A 20,452-nucleotide genomic window follows, 5' to 3' on the forward strand; every position below is an offset into this window, starting at 1 on the left:
ATATCTGGTAGCTAAACATCAGCAAGTAAGCATTTTCACTGTGAGCATGTTAGTTATCATTTAGCACCACTGTCCCTAATGCAGAAAACACACAAATCAGCCACAATTATTACACTTTTCTGTGGTCAAGGGGCATGTTCCTGTGTTTCAAGAGGGAAGAAATTATTTTTAAAGAAAAATCAACATGGAGGAGTCACAGTTAAAGGCCACTTTATTTGATATTCAGGACATTGATTAAGTAACAGACAAATATTTTATATGTAAAGAATGTAGTGGAGTAATGGCATCCTGAGCAGATGATGAAGTCACAGTCTTCGTCTGTGTGTGTTTTAATCATAGACTGTATAAAAATGGATGTAGCCTCTCCGTAGGGGTCCGTTCTCTCAACTTGATCGAATCGCACTCGCGGGCATTGATGTGACGTTGGGGGGAGCGAGATAGTCCATCAGGCTTACGAATACCTTACGTATACTATATTAGCAACACCGTCCATTTTTTAAAGATGATTTTTTTGACAGTTTTTCAAACCTTTTTAAACCCACAGCTGCTGCCTCGAGGACCCCCAGCCTCTCCACATTGGGCGGCCTCTCCAACCACTCAGCCACCGGCCGCCCCAATTTTTGCAAACTTTAAAGTAAATTTTATCACTTTAATAATGTATGATTTATATATTGAAAAAATGGTACAGGACAAAACATGACAGTACAATCAATTACACATCCTTGTCTTTCCATTCTGACCCCACGTCAACGCATCTCAGGTGACACATTCCTACTTCTTGTTCAGCACAGCTGACAGCTCAAATATCTGGGTCACCTGTCTGAGCGCATGTGTGTGTGTGTGTGTGTGTGTGTGTGTGTGTAGGCAGCAGAGCCTGTGTGTTGTTACCTTTTGTGGCGACGCGGACGACATCGATCTCGCGGCTCATGACGGCACAGGAAGGGAAGAACTCTTCACGAAGGACAATGGCCTCGATCCGAACCTCGAACCTGTCAGAGATGAAGCAGAGAGCGGTTAAATCTTATTCTGTAGTCTGCGATGAATTGATGGACGTTTGAAAAGGACTGGTTAATGTTCAGCAGGGAAGCGTAAACATAATTTTCACCGTTAAATGCTCACGGTGATGGATGGAGAAACAGGAGGATTGTTAGTGGAACATCACTTTATTGAGTGGCAGTGGGAGCTGATGCGTGCACCTCCAGAGAATTACGACTCATTTAAAAATTTCTGTTACATTAATACTACTTTGATGCCTTATCCCCAGACCTAGTGTTGTGGCAGAAAATACCAAAGGACTTTCAGCAGAACTAACTACAACATATGTGCGACCTAAATCTTTGCAGGTAGGGTAATTTTAACACCTTGGGATGAGATTGCGGATGTGTGGAGCAGTGCAGTTTAAAAGGTAAATTAATGTGCATTGTCCCAGAATGATAAATAAATACAAATACCCCAGTTTTTTAGGAACACACGTGAATAAGGAGAGCAGTGGAAGCTCCTTGGAAAGTCCCCAACAAAACGCAAATCCATCCATCAACTCTGCACGGTGCAAACCCTTTTCTCTTTCACTGACTGTCGAACAAATGACTTCACATCTCCCTTTGACTAGAACGACACTATGTACACACCATTAAAATCAACGTACCGAGGCACCTGGATCAAGAGGAACATAAAGGAATCGACCAGTGTCAGCTTGTCTGGGTCTCCTTTAAACGCTTGAAGTTTCTTGATCTGTTGGGGGGGAGCAGAGAGAGGAAGCTCAGTAGGCTCTTGTCTTTATCCACATTCACTTTCTTTTATCATCAGGTTTGGTCTTTGATTCAAAAACCAAAGCCACACAGATGTTGATAAACACAAACCTCCTCTACGTCAGGCAGGAGTTTCAGCAGGTCTCTGAGCAGCTCTGCTCCATAAGTCTTTCCTTCTCCTTGTCGTATGTCTTCAACAATGCTGCGGTTGGACCTGGAAAACAAACAGTTCATTTCAACATAACTTACTGATGAATAGCACAGTTTCCCTCTTTTAGTGCTTTCACTGTTAATCACAAAACAAGGAACATACGTTAAATGAAAAAACACTTGCAGAGAGCAGGTTTCATACATTAAGTACACTACAGACAGAAGAAAGAATGAAAAAGAAAGGGGGATTTACAAAAAATATGTATAGACATAAAAATAAATATAATTTTAGATCACTTGACATTGATATGAACCAAAATAACACAAAGAGGAGCAGAGACTGCAGCAATAAATCAACACAACAAGATGTATCGCCACATATTTTCCTTGTAATTTTACTGGAGTACATACTACGGAGATCAAAATCAGAGAACAAATTATAAAAAATTTGATTTATTCTGAAATAAATCAAGTATCTGATGGAGAAACATTATGTTTGGCGTCGGCCTGGGAACGACTCGAATCCCAAGTGTCTAAAGAAGTCAGTTAAATTTGGAGGAGGACGTATCGGAGTCCAGATCTAAACCCCATAGAGACTCTCTGGAAAACCTTGGCAACAAAGTAATGACTAAGAAACCCACTACAGTTACCGAACTGTGGAGGAGACTGCAAGAAGAATGGACCAAGATCAAACCAGAGCAGTGTGAGAAACTAGTGATGTCCTGTGGGCGCAGATGTGCTGAAGTCATTCAAAGCAAGGGCCTCTACACATCCTGTTCATTTTTTAATCCTATAGCCCGAAGAAAAAAAAGTTTTATAAATCTTCTCTTCTGACACTTCTGGTTACTGTTCTTCAATTTTCCTCCATGTCTTTGTTTCACAAAATAAAGGTTTTTGTCAAAGTGCCTTGGTTATTTTAAAAAGCATGCTAGTACAGCAGTGATATTGCCACGGCGGATATTCTATCTAATTCTGAGCAATAAAAAAATAATTTCAGAATAAATCAAGTATTTATAATTCGTTCCCTAATTTCTATCTCCAGTGTAAATTTAAGTGCTGAGAAAAACATTTTAAGATAATTTAAAAAACAAAAGAAGGAGGGCTTACTGTTTCTCTGTTTGCTACTCTCGTGTAATGCTGTTTATAACGGCGTTAATTCAACTTTTACTCAGAGAGAAAAATCCCTGTCAGGAAAATCAAACCAAAAACACTGACACTGACAATATTCAACTGTGCATGTGAGCATTTCGTTGCTTTTTCCGACACAACACATCCCCACTTCAACCTGTATTCTCAGTCATGTCTCATTATTTCTAGTGTCATTCATCGATAACACACCCAAGTCTGTGGTGCTGCAACACAACTCCCAGTTATATCACTGCCAGAAGAGAACAATATCAGTAAGCTGACACTTTCAATATGATGTAACCGCAGCACAGTAGCTCTATAGTAAAAACACAAAACAGCTTTATGAAGCTTATAATACTCATATAAACAGATACATGTTTATACAACTGTTGAGGACATTGTTATTGGATCACGGTTGTTGTAACAGCAGAACAGTATTTTGCCTCAAACTGGAAATTGCATGAACTCTATTGTTTCGACCACAGACTGTATTGACAGATGGATGACTTTGCGGCTCCTCAAAAGCGAAGCAAAAGCATCTGAATCTCCCCTAAGAGGCTGGCTGCATTATAGGGCATAAATCCCGCCCCCTCCATGTTTGCGTCAAGTATTTTTTCTACAAAAAACGGTTTCTGTCATTTTGAGTAGTTCTCATCACGCTGGTGTTTCTTCAAGTGTTACATTTTCTGATAAGTTGGGTTTTAATTTATTATTTAATGCTATAAAATAGAGGAGAAATGCCATGATTGACCGCTGTAATCGACTCAGGCGTGGTCAGACAGGTATATGGATGGGTCTTGGACTTAAAAGTTCTCAGGCACCATACCCGATTTCAGTAATAGAGAATAAAAGCATGAATAAATTCATATAAGCCTTTAGGTAAAGCAATTCTTACCTTTCTGGCATTTTGACACCTTTTCTTTTGCAATCCTAACAAGTGTATGGATCACTTAAATGTAAAGTAATTGACACTCATCGATAATCAATTCTCATATATTCTGTCCAAATAAAATTATTTGCAGAGTTTCCTGCCCGTCATCCTTTGTTTCACTTGTGCTCCTCATGCTGTGTTCAAGTGCCATGGGAAGCCCGAAGTTTCAGACCTCCAACTAGGCAAAGTTAACCTCCTACCAGCAAATCAGGGGTAGGTCGATACCCGAAATTCGCTAGTAGGACAGGCTTTTCAGTGCACTTCGCCTAGTTGGAGGTCCAAAACTTCGGACTTCCCATTGCACCTGAACGCAGCATTTCTATCACAAAGCATGTGTCAGGGGCGTCAGCGGTCAGGCAGGGGTAAGAGGTCGGGACTTTGGAGGGAAGCGCTGAGTGCTCTAACTGAGACATAGCATGAAAGGTAAGAACTGCTTTAATGCATTGTACACATTTCCTCCTGGACAATATTTCAAGCTTACAAAGGGTTTCTTCCCTATAATGCCAGAATGTAATATATTGTTTGTTATATTGATGTATAATTATGTTAAATGTTCTTTAACAAAGTTATTTGTTTAAAAAACATTGGTGCACAATCCATGTAGAAAATGCCTATTTTTATTCCAGCTCAGAAATTCACTATATCTGCCGCCATAACGGTATCAGTACGATCAGTTTATGCAAAAATGATTTTGTTTTGTTTTATTGCATGTTGAATGATGAGTTCTGTGCTTTGTGAAAACTGACTCAAAGCATTTATAAAGCCATATAGGAGAGGACAGAGGATAAATACACAAAAATAAACACTATCTGTGATGAGCTCACACTCAGTCCTGACTGACTGCAACATGTCTGACAGTCAAATGTCATGCAAATACAGTGGAGAGCCATGCAAATACACCGTCATGCAAAAAGACACCTAACATGCCTTTTTGTACCCTGCTGCAGGCGACTTACATAACCCACAGCTGAGTCCGGTCAAACAGATAATATAGACGATGAAGAGCTAAGAAGGCCTATTAATTTAAGTGGCATAGATTTGTATCTCTCTGTTGTAAAGGTTTTTAATCCGACACTTTAACATGAACTGATAATGTTTTCAAGATACCATCTGTGAATGGTGTCGTATCTCTGTGACAGCTGCGTGAACAGCTAAACCAAACCACACTTGAATCAAATGGTACATGAAGTAGGATAAAAAAAAAAAGAAATTATCAGTTTTCTCTATGGCTAACAAACACTTATTGTTCCTAAAGTAATTTGAAACTAAGACAAAAACAAGACAGTGTGCTAAAGAGTCACTGACTTCCTCAGAGTGGTCAAAAGTCTCTCTCTCCTAATCTGTCTGGAAAACAATTTGCGGCCACAAGCTGAAAGTTTGGAAAGACTCGCCAAACTGTACATAAACGCAGCCCCCTCCCTCCTTCTAGACACTCTGTACTTCTTATGCTTCACCTTTTGTGGCCTCATAATCTGGATTTAAAGATTGTGACATACATAACTGTTTCACAACCACAGTGAGTTTCACTACATTCTCCTACTGCTCTATAATGCATATACTGTATCTGCAGACAGGAGACAAATGAAAGAACAGCCTAGATAAATGGGAGAAGAGACATAGATAGTTTTGTTGAACCACTTTGTAGTCACCAGATCGGAGAACTGTTGTTCAATAAAAGATTTGAATATTTTGCACATGTATCTACTGCGGCCGGTTCAGGACTGAGGTTATTCTGGAGGACGCTGCTGAAGCCAGTGACGGGAGATTTACGTTTGAAAGGACGAGAGAGAGCGGAGAGAGATAAAGTTTTTATCAAGATATGTGTGAAGATATAAAGCGAATGAACAGAAGCTACAGTTTGCAGTTTGAGCACAAATAAATGCTGCAGCTCCTCCAGAACGGTTGGGTATTTGCCAGGGGGTGTTTGTGTTGCAGTTCTGATTGAATGTCTAACATCTCCCTCATCAGTTGAACTTCCAGAGGTTTCTTCCAATTTTAACCACTAATACTGCTCAAAATAGACCAAACCTCAGCAGTAGCATGAGAAGAGTCCCTACACATAAATCAGAACACCAACAATGTAGTTACTGAACCCAGAGTTTATTAAAAGAGTGTTTTGAAAGACTTACCTTCTGGCCCCGGTAGCAGCTTCTCTGGTAGTAAAGTCCATTCAAGTCGATTACCAAAGTCAGTCCAAAAGGAGGGAGCCCATTGGTGCTTTTATTTATGTGTAAGGACTGTTCTCATGCTACTGCAGAGGTTTGCTGTTATTTTGAACAGTATTAGTGGTTTAAAAAGACGTTTTAATGCCTTCACTGTACGGCCAGAGCTATTCAGTGTTAGTGTCGTCCGGCTGTTAGCGATTCTCCGGATTTCTCCGCTAATAGTTGTTACACGAAAAAAAATGTCTCGATGGCTTATTTGATGTATGTAAATGTCGGAAAGGACCATGGGATGATTTTGCGCTGGAATTACACTTTAAGTTTTTATACGGATTAAACAAGCAAACAAGATATAATGTGTTATGAGCTTTAGAGGTTCCAGGAGGCAGATTTGGTTACCTTTTGGAAAGAGCCAGGCTAGCTGTTTCCCCTTGTATCCAGTATTTATGCTAAGCTAAGCTACTCGACTGGTGGCTTCAGTTTAATACACTAAGTTAAGTGGGAAACAGATGAATAGTGAGGACAGCTGATCGACAGAATGTGCTGCACGTTTTGGTTTATGATCTGACGTTTACATTAATATCCATCCTTTAGTTTGTCACCAATCTGTACTGTACATACTCCACTAAGGGAAGCAGCTCTTCCCTCAGGTAGGCTGGTGACTTACTTCTTGAACTGCTTCAGGAAAATGCCCACATTCATCCCCCTCTTGGAGTCAAGGATGCTGATCTGAGAACAAGAGAGAAGCGATACATGAATGTGCTGCACTTAAACACACAATGAAACACACCCACACATGTACCCGCACCTGGTACTTCTTATAACCTCTCCTGGTTGTTGTTGCTGGTGTTACCTACAGTATAGTCCATGGGACACTGAAAGTCCCCTGGGCCACGTTTGGTTCCCGCCTCCTTCATTAACAATGACTTGTACTGCTTTCCTTTAACAGCTGACTGTACAGTGCGTACATTTTAAAAAAGGCTCCCCCACAAGACCTAATTTGTGTATTATTATTAATAATAAAATAAAAAAACGACAGAGTACAGGTGAGGTGGTGGAAGACACGTAACAAGACCATTTCAATTAATCTACTTCAACCTTGTGTGCAATGCAGTGTTATCATCCATCAACAATATTGATTAATGGTCAGCTGCTTAAGTCATCTATCAAACAAAACTGGTGTATTATCTGGTTCAATCTTCTCCTGTGTTTAATATCATTAGAAGTTCAATATGTTTGGATTATGGACAACTTGAGGACATCATCTTGGGCTCAAGGAACTTCTCTGCGAGCATTTGTTACATTTTATAGACTAAACTATCAATAAATCATTGATTAACTGAGAGTGAAAGCTGTTTGCAGCCCTAATATAATGAATGCATAAATTATTCCCTTGTGACCATGACAATAACCTAAGGTTTGGGACATTATATTTCATATATAACACACAAAGAGCAGCAACTATAGATGCTTCTGTGTGCACAAATGGTGGCATTATCTCAAACTCCCACAGGAGTGTTTAGTAACTACTTTTCCCGACAAACTGCTCACTTTGTGGTTCGACCAGCTGCAGTCAGTCCATTGTGGGGGAAAGAGGCGAGTTATTCTGTGACATGAGTCTCCCTACGCCTCCTTCAGGTATTGCTTTACAGTTCACATGTTAATTTCCAAGAGGCCATAATGACGCAAGCATGCTTTTGTTCTGTTTACGAAACGAAATAATTTCTTAAACTCAAAGAAAAGCTGTAACTGAGCACGGTTACCTAACTTGTCCCTGCAGGGATATCTTAATACAGTGAGAGTAGGGTAGAGTTATGAGCCGTAGCATTGTATGGTCGTGAAATCTTGAGGACCTGAGGTAACCAGCACGTCTTCCCACATGTTAGCAAAAAAACAATGTCTGTGGATGTAAAAATCTGTGGGCAGCATGACTCAACATTACCATAACATCCAAGAATAAAACAGAATATAGCCACAATAATCTGATATTTCCAAATAAAATTCAAGATTTCTGGTTTCTTCTGAGTTTTTTTTTTTAATAAGAAGGATAATATAAACCCTATATCTGTAAAATGCTTTCCTTGGGTTCAGCAAGTAAAAAGCTGTAAAATAATGGGCACACAACTAGACGGGAAACCAGACCAATCTGCCAAACTCATGTTTCTTTTGTTCTGGCAGATAGGTCTGGCCCCTCTCCCATACAGACGGATTTTGGCTTGACATTGTACGGACCAATCACAGCCGTTTAAGACAATGACTGACAGTGTAATCCATCCAGTTTTCAGGCTTAGGTCAAACTGCTAAACTAGGCAGCGCTGATCAAATATGACTTGGTATTCTGTTACTGTGTTGTCTGTTTTTCAGAAATGTATTTTAGTGTACTGTAATATCAGAACATTTGTGACCTGATCGCTGATGTTTTCCACTGAGTTAGCCCTGCTGTTTTGTTGCTCTAAATGGTTATAGGTCTATCAAATTGCCCTGCACCATTGAGAATATCCCTTGGAAACTGAAAATGAACAGAGGAAACCAAGACTAATAGCATTTGTGATTGGTATGGTGATGCCAGGCTGGCACACAACACAAATAAAGGCACTTCTTACGATAATTATCTAATGATCTCATTGGTCTAAAGTGAATCCAGGAACTTCTATCCCACACATGAGCCACTATAATTGTAATCGCTTTGTCAGCACTCTAAATGTACCCATCACCTTTCGTCTTTGTTAACTGTTAAGTCCATTTTTGTCAGTATTTTAACCACTCACCTCATCCTTGCTGCTCTCCTTGAATGAGCGAGACCTAGAGACACGAGCTGAGGTTCCAGCAGCCAGCATCGGCCCACGTACGCCTGTCACAGCCTCTTCCTGCTGACCAAACAGCTCCTCCACAGAGCGAACATCAATCTGGTACTGCTGCTGCCGCACCGCCATCGTCCAGATGTTGGGCTTCCCGCGTACTTTCTCCTCTGGTATCGGCTTCCAGAAGAAGCTGCGGACGCGGCGCTTTTTCCTGGCGTTGTGGTTGGTGGACGTGGTCGCCGGTGGTGGAGGGGGCGGGGGCGGCAGGGGAGGAGGAGGAGGAGCTTCATGCTTACAGGTGTCAGAGGCATCGCTGAGGGAAGGCAGGGTGGGGTGAGTGTGTCCAGACATAGAGGAAGGGTCAGAAGTTGTGCAGCTGCTTCCCTCGCTGCTGCAGCTCTCTGGCTCATTGGTTGTGGATGGACAACTCATAACAAGCATTACAGGGATAAGCTGTCCGCATATGAGCTCTATGCTAAGAGAGCAACACAAACTGAATATATCTGATCAGTACTTCCTCTATTACAAAATTATTTCCAAGTGATTTTCTTTTAGGTGCGTCAACAGGCTCTGAAGAACATCAGAATGATGCAGTGTACGTCCCCTCACTGCAGGAAGAAGGTTGGTGTCCCTTCATCTGGTCACAATGAAGGGAGCACGTCCTTTGATTGTGTCCATCTCCATCACTCAGCTGGTCATCCATCGTGCTGAGCAGAGCCTTTGAAGGTTACCTCCATGGGGAGAGGGCGGGTGGCGGCGATGGCCATGGAGCTACAAGAGCAGCAAAAACAACACAGGATTATACAGAGGTAGTCATGCGTGTTGTCATGGACAATCTGAAATTAGGGGAAATTAAGGGGTGCGACAGATCAAAAGACAAGGGGTACCCAGTCTAAGGGGCTAACAATGAGGGGAAATGGCAAATCCTATTTTTTTTCTGTTTTTGAAGGGCTTTGAAGTCAGGCTCTGGGGTGTGTAATGGTCAGAGACATTACACCCACAGCTTAGCTTCTGTTACACCGTTTGGTATCATTTTCATTCTTGAGAAGTTCTCATGTAGCGGTCCACAAAGAGAGATAACAAGTTATTGCAGGTTAAAACAAACCTCTGCCTCTCATTTAATAATGTCATGTGCTGTGTACTGCAGTAGCTCCATCCCAGGGACTACATCTGGGAATTAGCTGTAAAGGCTAAAGCTGCTCCTTTTTACTGTAAAGTTAATTAAAGGGGACTGTCCACAAAACTATAAACAAATAAATTAAACTAATCTGGTAGACACTTGTTTGGCCTCAAAGTAAAAAGTGAATTTGTCAAATATATAATAATACATTTTCTGTATGTCTGATGATGGTTTGTTTAGTTATTTCTGTCTGCCGACTTTCAGACAGTTTCATCTTTGAGACAGTTTACAAAGAACACATTTAGTCAAGTGAAAAGCAACAACTACTCAAATTCACACATTTCCTTATTTAGATCAGAGGAATAGAGTCTGGTAACCAATCACTACAATCCAGTACTGACTATAGACGAATGAAAAACAACTGACGGTCTCTGGTGTATTCAGCTCAACATCACCTCTTGCCATAGGGAGGAGCCTGTCCCGTAGCAACACCATTAACAAAACAACACAGTGCACCAGGAAAAAAAAAGGTTGAGATTGGGTACATTTTGTCAGATTGTTTTGCAAGGTCATTCTGGAAAAGCATGTAACAGACAATCCAATGAAGTAACTGAAGAAGACTTTAATGTCATCAAACCAGACTCACAAGCTGCACATTTTGCTTGATAGTAAAGAATTATCAGTAAATGACCTTCAGTACTCAAATACAGTACTTTAAAAGGAAGACCAATGACATCAGTCAGATCCAGGTGAATAATCATTTGTGCAATAAAATGGGCTACAAGCTGACTGATAAGAATGGCAAGTAGCATCATTTTTTGCTCATGAGACATCGATGGGTTTAGAAACTAAAGCCTTCCCAGGACATGATTTAATCTCAGATTTCAGGAAAGTGCACACACATCTCCTCTGTCTGTAGAGGAACTTGAAAATATTGTTTTAGTGGCAAACTTTGCACAGATATGAGTCAGTGTCAATATCAGATATGTTTAGGGACATAAAACACATTTTTGAGTGGAGGTGAACTTTAATGCAAAACCAAGCAGCAAAATCTAACATTTTAGATTCTGTAAAAATAAAATCAGCCATTTCTTTTTTACATAAACACACTGTGTAATATTGCAGCCTAACTACTGAGAAACACAGTTGTGTATAGTATAAACTACGAATTGCATATCTGGTGGTTTTACATGTCTCTACTGACTCTAACATTTAAAAGATTAAACCTGTAATATTTGAGTAAGTGGACACTCTTCTCTAGACTACATTAGTTTGAAACAACATAAGATAATTATTTATTTAACATGTAAATGGTTAGTGGTTGATAATGTGGTAAATGAGTACGGGGAAAACCCAACCAGTCAGAGGAAGTACTTCTCCTCTCATCTCTGTCTCTTTGTCAGAGCAACGGTTACAATATGTTGCTCTCAGTTGGAGGGAAACTGGTTCTGTTTCAGGACAACACATCAGTCACTGCCACAGTTGACATGGCTACAGTGACCTGATACTCTTCTTTCCCTAAACAAAGAAATGAAAGGCGTTTCTGACAAAAAAAACAAGATAAATCAGAGGCATTGAGGTGATAATACATTGTCTTTTAGCACATAAGCAGAAAGAATTTGGCTTCAAGGCAAAAAAGATAAAAAAAATCAGCTTCAAGATCTCTGGGATGCGTTCAAATAAAAACAAATAATGAATGTTTGGTATTAAACACTGCATATGTGGCCACTTTCTGGTGATTTATAGAATCAGCCTCTTATTGTAACATCTTAGTGCTGTAAATTCCCATTAGTTATCAGCCCTTTCCACCTGATACCCAGCTATTATGACTAATTAATAAAGCAGACGCCACAGATGGCCTCATGTTGCCAGCGTCAGTCTGCACGCTCAGCGGCCCCATCCTCGAGAGCTGGACCACACGGCCGCTCATGTCTAATTCATATAAGAGCATCTGACTCATCTCCTTCTGTGGTGCTAAAAATTGTGGCTACACTAACGGAGGGCGTGTACCTATGTTCCCTGGGTCCTATGTTCCCAGCTTTGTATGTGATGTTCCCCCGCTCTTCACAGAAAGGGTCCTTTGTTCCCCAGTCTGTTTATTTTTTTCACAATCAGTGGTCAATAGGCTTATGTAGACCCTAACACTATGCCTGACCCTAACTGTAACCCCTAACCCTTACAAAATGCTGAATTAAATCCGCGAAGGAATAGGCTTATGCGACCAGGGAACATCTGATCACTAATGTGATGACTGATCACTGATCTGATGTTCCCCAAGTGGGGAACATAGGACCCAGGGAACATAGGGATGACCCCAACGGACAGCTAGGAGGTAGTTAGCTAAGATTAGCTTAATTTAACAGGTGCGAAAAGCTAGCCTGGTTCTGTCCAAAGGTAAAAACAAAACAAAACTTAGTAACCAGCAGAGGTAATGTGTATCACAACGTTGATCGCAATACTACACTATAGGCCTTTTGATTCCTTTGATAACAATACTATATTTGCTGATATGACCAAGTGTGCCATGATACGACGCAACGTCACTATATACGATTAAATTCATTTCAGGGGCATGTGATCCATAAGACGATATCATAGGCCCGTTTAACAGAATCAGTTACATTAATATCAACTCAAAAGCAACTAAATTTTTACTGTCAGAAAAAGCAAAGCTAGCTACATGCTAAGCTAGGCATCTGCTAGCTATAGCTTTATATTTGATGTACAGATATTGAGAGTCACAAATCAATTCTCATCAAACTCTCAGCAAAGAAAGCAAATAAGCTGATTTCCCAAAGTATTAAGCTAGTTGTAGTCCAAGCAACAGCCAAGAGGCGGTTAGCTTAGTAAAGGGAGGCTAGCTGAGCTAAAGATGTTCCAGTAAACTCCCGTAAAACAAGTTATTGTATGAAGGTGGCAGCAGGCTGATTTTTATATAAAACCTTTGGACAGAGACAATCCTAAGCTAGCCAATTGTTACTGTAAGAAAGGGAATAAGCATATTTCCCAAAATTTCAAACTATTCCTTTAAACAAGTCAAAGCCAGAAAACATTAGCTTAGCAAAAAGGTGGAAACAGCTAGCCTCATTAAAAATGTCACAGCAACTTCAGGTAAAAAAACTACAAATTGTTGATTTTCATGCTTGGGGTTTCCTGTGAATTAAAAAAACAGAATATAGTATGTTAATTACTAAGCTTTAGAGGTGCTGCTAGGCATATTTGCTGAGTCAGCTCACCGTCACTGGTCGTAGCTTAATAGATTTTCCTAGATTTGCAAAAAACTGACAAAAACTCTTTACATTAACCATTGGAGTTTAATGCTTAATCCCAAATCTAATCCTATCCATTCAAGGTTAATGCCTAACCTTAACCGCCTCATGAGACTTGTGCAAATCTTGTGTAACCATCTAGTCATGACCCTTCATAGTGTACCGACATGGGAATCTTCTTACCTCTCTGCAAGAAAGCGTCTTTTCCTAAAGTGTCAAAAATTCCTTAAATTAAACACACACACTTGGAGACAGCCTGATTTAGTTTTCCTGTCTGCATTGTCACTGAAACACAGATATTTAACCACTGTGTTAAGGTGCTCAGGTAAAACAATCCTGCCTCTAAAGACACCGGCTCTGTTACAGTGATTGATTTGTGGTATTTCACATGCATTACATTATATTATATTTCAACCAACCGACCAGGCTAAGTGACATCCTTTACAGAGGAAACACACCTGTCAGTAATACTATACAGAGAAGCCCTGAGGGAGAGAAAAGCACTCTGAGTGTCCAGATTCCTCCGATCCAACCTGCTGCCATGAATGAACACTGACAGCTTGAGATGCTTCATCTAAAGTCCACCTGTTGTCGACCCCGAGGCACTTCCAATCAGTCTTCATTAGTGACAAGAAACACCCCACCCACTGTTATTAGCCTTTGACAGCTAACACTGCCCAGATCAACAGGTCAAAATTTCCCAAGGAGTCGAAAGACAAATCTGAGGTCCTGACTGGTGCGTTTGAGTCCTAGAAAATGAAACCCCACCCAGGACCCATGTCAGGCTAGGTCACAATTATATTCAGAGCTACACCTCAAATTGCAAAATGGTATTCAGGGTCTACCTTTGGGCCCACTCTTGTACACCCATGGGGAGGTTTCTGCGTTGTGCTCTCTTAATACAGGGAGCGTCATTAATTCCGGAGCCATCAGCACCAAGCATACCTGTATTTCGAATTGGTTGCAATAAATGGTTAACTCTATGACGAGAGTGTTCCTGACTGAAATACGCTTGATGTGGTCATTTACTTTCACTTGTCACCTGTCTTTAGTTTCATAATAAACAAAGAATGAGGCACAGAGACCTCTGACTGCCCACCGGATTGTTTTTCCCTTTCCTGCTCTATAAAAAAACCCATTCTGCAAGGATTTTAACCGGAGGTAGGCCTAACTGTCAACAAGCATCCAGGAAGCCACCAAGTCACTCACAAATGTGTAATGCTGAAGGTCAAGGCGCCACCGGCTGCTATAATAATCCCCTGTTGCTAACTTCCCGTTCAATTTCCTGAGGGTCAGTGAACACCCCGCAGAGCCGAGGTCTTTCACTGACACCGTAGGGGCAAAGGGGTGCATTCACAAGGAATTTGGCAAGTCCTGCTCCATCATCATTACCATGGGAACGCTCGTTAAGAGAGACGTTTTGCGTAGGGCTCAGTGGGACGCCGCAGTCAGACCTGTTTGTTTTTGATCCCTCTGACCACCTTGATCTCTGCTTGTCCAAACAGTGGTGAGGGGGCAGACATGACGGGATTTAAGTAGCACTGAGATTTTTTTGTACTTCTCGTTTTATTAAAAACTTAATGAGCAAGGATAAGAACATGATTATTGACGTAAATATTGCTGTAACGCAGTTTGGCTGAAGGTTTTTTGTCATTGTAATAGTGACGATATAGAAAAAATATATATGACGGACATTTTTGTATCGTTTGAGGATATACGTCATGTTGTCATATCTCAGTCCTAACACAATTCTAAACAAATATGCACACGTATGTAAACAAGTGTTTTACCACTCGGATTGTGTGTTTCTGTATCGCTCAGCTCAGTATGTTTTCTGGGACTCCCTGAATGAAAAGGACTCCATGTCCATTTGGTCACTCTCTTCACAGCGCCGGCTTATCTCTCTGATTTCCCTGTGTACAATGGCGAGGACACACAGTGGACTGAGAGTTGAGCACATTCGCAGCGACAAAACACACGCTGCCCAAGCTACAACTGCCCAGATACCAAAGACAAAAGGGCCGTGTTGCCAAAAATGCTCTTTTCACACACAGAGGATATGAAATGACACCTTTTAGGGCGCATGTAGCAAACAGAGCCAGACGTTTACAGTACAGCGGTTCCTGGCAACGGCAGAGAGGCTGCGGTTCATCATTCAGCTGTAGCAGAAGGTGACTGCAGCAGGATCGCTAATGTATTCAAACCATATAAATCTGGTCTGTTACATAAATCACAGTAAGCTTCCAGCCTCTTACGCAAACAAAGTGTGCCTTAGACAAATAATATATAGACCTATATACTGTATATTTATCACTTCTACCTAAAATCTTTTGAAACACCTTTATATAAATTGCTCCTCTAATATTTTTTTAATCTGAACAAAATGTGCTTAAGTACCAAACTACATGTCAAAGATCTGCTGAGCTGCAGGCCATTTATCACCTCGTGCCACTGGTTGTGTAATACTCAACAATACTGCAACAAAACACAGCAGAAAAAAAGAGTCTAATTGGGAAACACTTTGGACAAGGAGCCTATTATTCAGAAAATCCTGGATTTATCAAATATTTTCAAAGATTGAGCGCTTGGTACCGCTATGTCTGTATTTTCTGAGTGAACCCTGGCAGAACCTGACAAATTATTCATGTCCCCATGAATAAAGAAACCCCTCTTCTAACCCATCTGCTGCTGTCCCGAGCCACTCAGTGGTGCTGACCCAGAGGCACATCACCTGCGTACCTGCATGGCTCAGTGAAATATTTATAATGCAGGGAGCAACATGTTGTTGAAGGGCAAAAAATAAAGAAATAAATATGACTGCTATGACAGGGTTTCTGCAGGTTTCATCAATTTTCTTTTTCCTTTTTAGCCACAACGTGTTTTATGGTCACACCAGCCAAAGTATGAAATATACCTGTATCAATGAAAATGGTCTAAATGATAAGTGCAGTAATGAATTGACATTTATCACGTTTCTGTCAGTACTATAATTTTTATTTCTATAAATCATTGAACACACTCTGGGTGGACATGGATTAGCAACAGAAAATGAGAGGATGAATGGAAGAATTAACAAATGTAAAAAAATAAATAATAATAATTTTAGGTCCATGTATTTCGGGTCAGACGCACTGGGATTTTCCAGCAACATTTTGTTTCTAAAATCAAATACGAAAACATGTTATAACCAATATTATTGCCGACGACCAGCCGGAAAGAATATTTGAGACCTTTGAAAATAAAATGTAAGACTTTTTAAAGTCTTTGAATGACCTTTTAGAAAAAGTAGCCTTTGAGATTGTTTGCCTCCGCCGAACCACTGAAGTTGCAGTTTAGATCCAAACTGTCCAGACTTAATATTATATGTAGTGAAGACTTTGAAGAATATTTAATAAAAGGTATAAAGTTTCAAGATTAGTGTCACCAATTGAGTATCCGACCAAATGTCTCGCCCTCTGCTCCTGAGTTATGGGGTTGAAAAATGGTCAGAAACATTATGATGTCACAGTGAAGTTGACCTTTGACCTTTTGGATAGAAGATGTCATCACTTCACCATTTTATCCTGTTTGTGTAAAATATTGTTGTTATAATTGTTATATTATCGTTCCCTGCGATAGACTGGCGTCCTGTCCAGGGTGGACCCCGCCTCACGCCCGATGTCAGCTGAGTCGGCTCCAGCCCCCCGCGACCCCAACAGGGACAAGCGGTTGAAGATGAATGAATGTCATCACTTCATCATTGACACCAAATGGACAAGAATGAGAAGGACAACCTGAAAACATAACGTCTCTGGCCACAGCTGTCGACGGTGCAGAGACATAAAAAACAAATGCTTTTTAAGACTTTTCACCGCCCCATGTTTCACACAACAAATAAATTAGCTCTTAATCACCTTGGAGGGAGGGATAAGAGTTAAAACACTCAAGCTTTCAGCCCGACTCCCTTGACACAAAGTGATCGAGACTCCAGACGAGCAAATACATCAATGAACATGTCAGTACTTTGTCTACAAGCTGCCGCATCAGATAATCCCCATCATGGGAGTCTCCTTCATTTCCTTTACTCACTTTGTCTGCTAAGCTTTAAACTTTTGTTCAAAGGTTGACACAGTTGAAGGCACTCCTCCTCATTCATTCATTCATCTTCAACCGCTTATCCCGGGGTCAGGGTCGCGGGGGGGCTGGAGCCAATCCCAGCTGACATCGGGCGTGAGATGGGGTACACCCTGGACAGGACGCCAGTCTATCACAGGGCACATAGAGACGAACAGAGACAGACAACCATTCACACCTACGGGCAATTTTAGAGTCATCAATTAACCTAACACATGCATGTATTTGGACTGTGGGAGGGAACCGGAGAACCCGGAGGAAACCCACGCAGACACGGGGAGAACATGCAAACTCCACACAGAAAGGCCCAGGCCGGGATCCTAACCTGTAACCTTCTTGCTGTGAGGCGACAGTGCTAACCACTACACCACCGTGTAGCCCGGTAATCCTCCTCCCATTCCTTATTTAATCCTTATAGTGATAAAAAGCCTAAAATGATTTATCTTACATCTAGAATTCAGTCTGACCAATTTGCTGAATGTGCAGCCGACAACCACCATAACAATGATGCCAAAGGCTCTGCATGGAAGATTAACGGAGCTTGAACAAAACTGAACAGTGTCTTTGCTCCCAAATCTCTAGCATTGGTGTTAAGGGGATTATTACAGAGCGAGGAAATACATTCCTAATGAGGCCAAGGTACACTACTTAGGACCTCATACCATGTGAAACTAAGGCTGCACACATGAACACAGATCTTTCCATCACAGGTTTATCTTCTCATTGTCAGTAGAGGGTGATCTCTGTTTTGCTTATCATCCATAACTTCATATTTTCATTTCACAGAATGTAGTTATGAAACATGGCGGATGTTAAGAGGAACAAGATCCTTAAAAAGTGACATGTCACGTGTAAACAGCGTATGCTTAAAGTCTGCAGTTTGCTGTCCTCCAAATGTGGTGAAAAAGAAATTGAGGCCCTGCTCAGTGTTCAGCAATTAAATCCATCTAAAAACTGTCCCCGATGTTCCTCTGCCTGGACTCAGAAATGAGCCCACGATTCACAAACGTCACTATAAATAGACGGCAATCTCTCTTCCATCTCTCCCTGCGTCAAAGTCCCATTCAGTGTGAGAGGAAAGCTGTCAGCTGGAGGTGACAGCGCCGTCCTTTTAATTCATAAAGTTTTAACAAGCAGCTCGGTTATTAACCTCCCAACCTTAATTATTTATTTCTCTTTTGTGATTGAGTCAGGAATACTGGATGGTTCACATTTTCACTCCATGAAGGGATTAAAATAAGTTCAGTAGGTATTTTTTATTAAACTGTCACAGCTTCACTCTTGTTTTGTGCCATCAGTGAGACTGAACAAACAACAATAAGAAGGATATTTAGGGCAGTTAAAAGTCCTGATTAATGATCACGTCTAATAATTATGGCATTGTGTTTCGCTGCTGCGGCACTTTGAGTCTGTTTAATGAGACATCTACTGACTGAGCTTCCTTTCCTAGAATCCCGGCACTCTATTTTAAAAAAAAGTACATAACCAATAACATTTATGATAAAACTGGCAGGCGAATTTAAATTTAAGCACTGTTATTTCAGTTTTTAAAGGGTAAATTCGCAATTTTTCAAGTCTGTCTTAAAGTGTTACTCCGTCAAAAGTGGACCCCACGGTCTTTTTCTGCATGAATAAACATTAAATAAGACATTGAGACGTTTTTTTTTTTGTTGATCACCTTTAACAGAGAAATCCTGGAGAGCCGCAAACAGCCGGACATGGCTAACACAGAGTAGCTCTGGGCGGAGCACGTAACCATCCAAAATGGCTTTTTTTAACCACTAATATTGCTCAAAATAGCACCAAACCTCTGCAGTAGCATGATAAGATACCCTAACAAGTGCCTAAACAGGTCGATTACCAGGTTCAGTTCTATTGAAGTTCAATAGAACTGAACTCCAGTGCATTCGGTAATCGTCTTTGGGCTGCCTGTCAATATGGACGTAGGCAGCTGCTAAGGCTTGTAGCATTGAAAAACAGTCTTTTTATTCAGGGTTCGCTAACTGAATCAATAATAATCAGGTGCCCGTATGTAACAATTCCTCCTGTTAGTGATGGGGGACAAACTCTACAGTCCACCTTCTGTATTCAGTAGTTTATCTGACGTTACTTTGAGGTTCTGAAGGGAAGCAAGGGGTTATTTCACCGTTCTTATAATGGTAAGTTTGAATATTTCTGCATACTGGGGTCCATAAACAGTCTTGAAGTTGCATAAATTAGGTCTGACTGTAAAGCTGAGACTCTCCTGGATTCAATGAGCCCAATTGTCTTCATGTGTGATGATGTCAGTCCCCATAGTAGCCATTTCATTGTAGTGAGACCATTTTGGATACTTGTGTCGAGCTGCTGTGAACACAAAGATAATCACAGCCTCATGAAACTTTACAACCACAAACTAGAGACGTGGAGCATTAGAGGAATGGTGGTTTTCCTGGGTATATTAACAATAAGGGGGCTTGTGAGCAGTCTCCAGAACAGCAGTACTCGACATCCAGTTGCCAAAAACTGTGGTTCTTGTAGAAAACTCCAAATGTCAAGGTCTGGGTGTCTTAATCTGGTATTTTGGAGGGATTTTATTTTCTTATTAATTCACAAGTGGTCAAAAATGGTTACATTTTGCATCAAATCTGTGTAAATGGATCATGATTCAAACAAATCAATAGGCATGTTGCAATAAATCGATTAATCGCATGATAACTTTGCCAGTCGCAATAATTTCCGCCTTCTCGTTTTCCTGGTGTTTCTCTATCAAAGTGACTGGAGGACAAGAGCTTTCACTCTGAGTTTTACACTGCATCTGTTTCCACTGAGCCCTCTCGCTTCCTCAGTGTAATGAGGAGTTAACCCTCGTCTAGTGTCGTGTCAGTCACCTGTCAGCTGCACGGCCTCTGTGTGGGAGGCGGACTCCGGGCGTTAGCCAGAGTGCAGCAGGAGAGCCCTGTGAGGATCAAGTTAGAGGACACGCTAGTTGGAGTTGGTTTCAGAGTCGAACGCCACAGCTGCTGTGTAGGAAGTTCACCTGAGCGAGCC

The 20,452-nt window shown here is 41.0% G+C and overlaps 1 protein-coding gene across 1 annotated transcript in view; it reads right to left on the bottom strand.

Moving 5' to 3' along the window:
• LOC310963831 (uncharacterized protein) overlaps positions 1-20,452 on the bottom strand; it is a gene marked incomplete at its 3' end in the record, with an annotated part of 270,431 nt that overhangs the window by 7,934 nt on the left and 242,045 nt on the right. The window contains exons 25-29 of the mRNA XM_083936764.1: positions 8,888-9,204; positions 6,787-6,848; positions 1,860-1,962; positions 1,646-1,731; positions 889-989 (exon numbers count right to left, since the gene is read on the bottom strand). Of these exons, the coding sequence (XP_083792890.1) occupies positions 889-989; positions 1,646-1,731; positions 1,860-1,962; positions 6,787-6,848; positions 8,888-9,204 (669 nt within the window). The remainder of the gene's footprint in view (positions 1-888; positions 990-1,645; positions 1,732-1,859; positions 1,963-6,786; positions 6,849-8,887; positions 9,205-20,452) is intronic.

Source organism: Echiichthys vipera, assembly GCF_963691815.1.
Source record: "Echiichthys vipera genome assembly, chromosome: 2".
Taxonomy (NCBI): Eukaryota; Metazoa; Chordata; class Actinopteri; order Perciformes; family Trachinidae; genus Echiichthys; species Echiichthys vipera.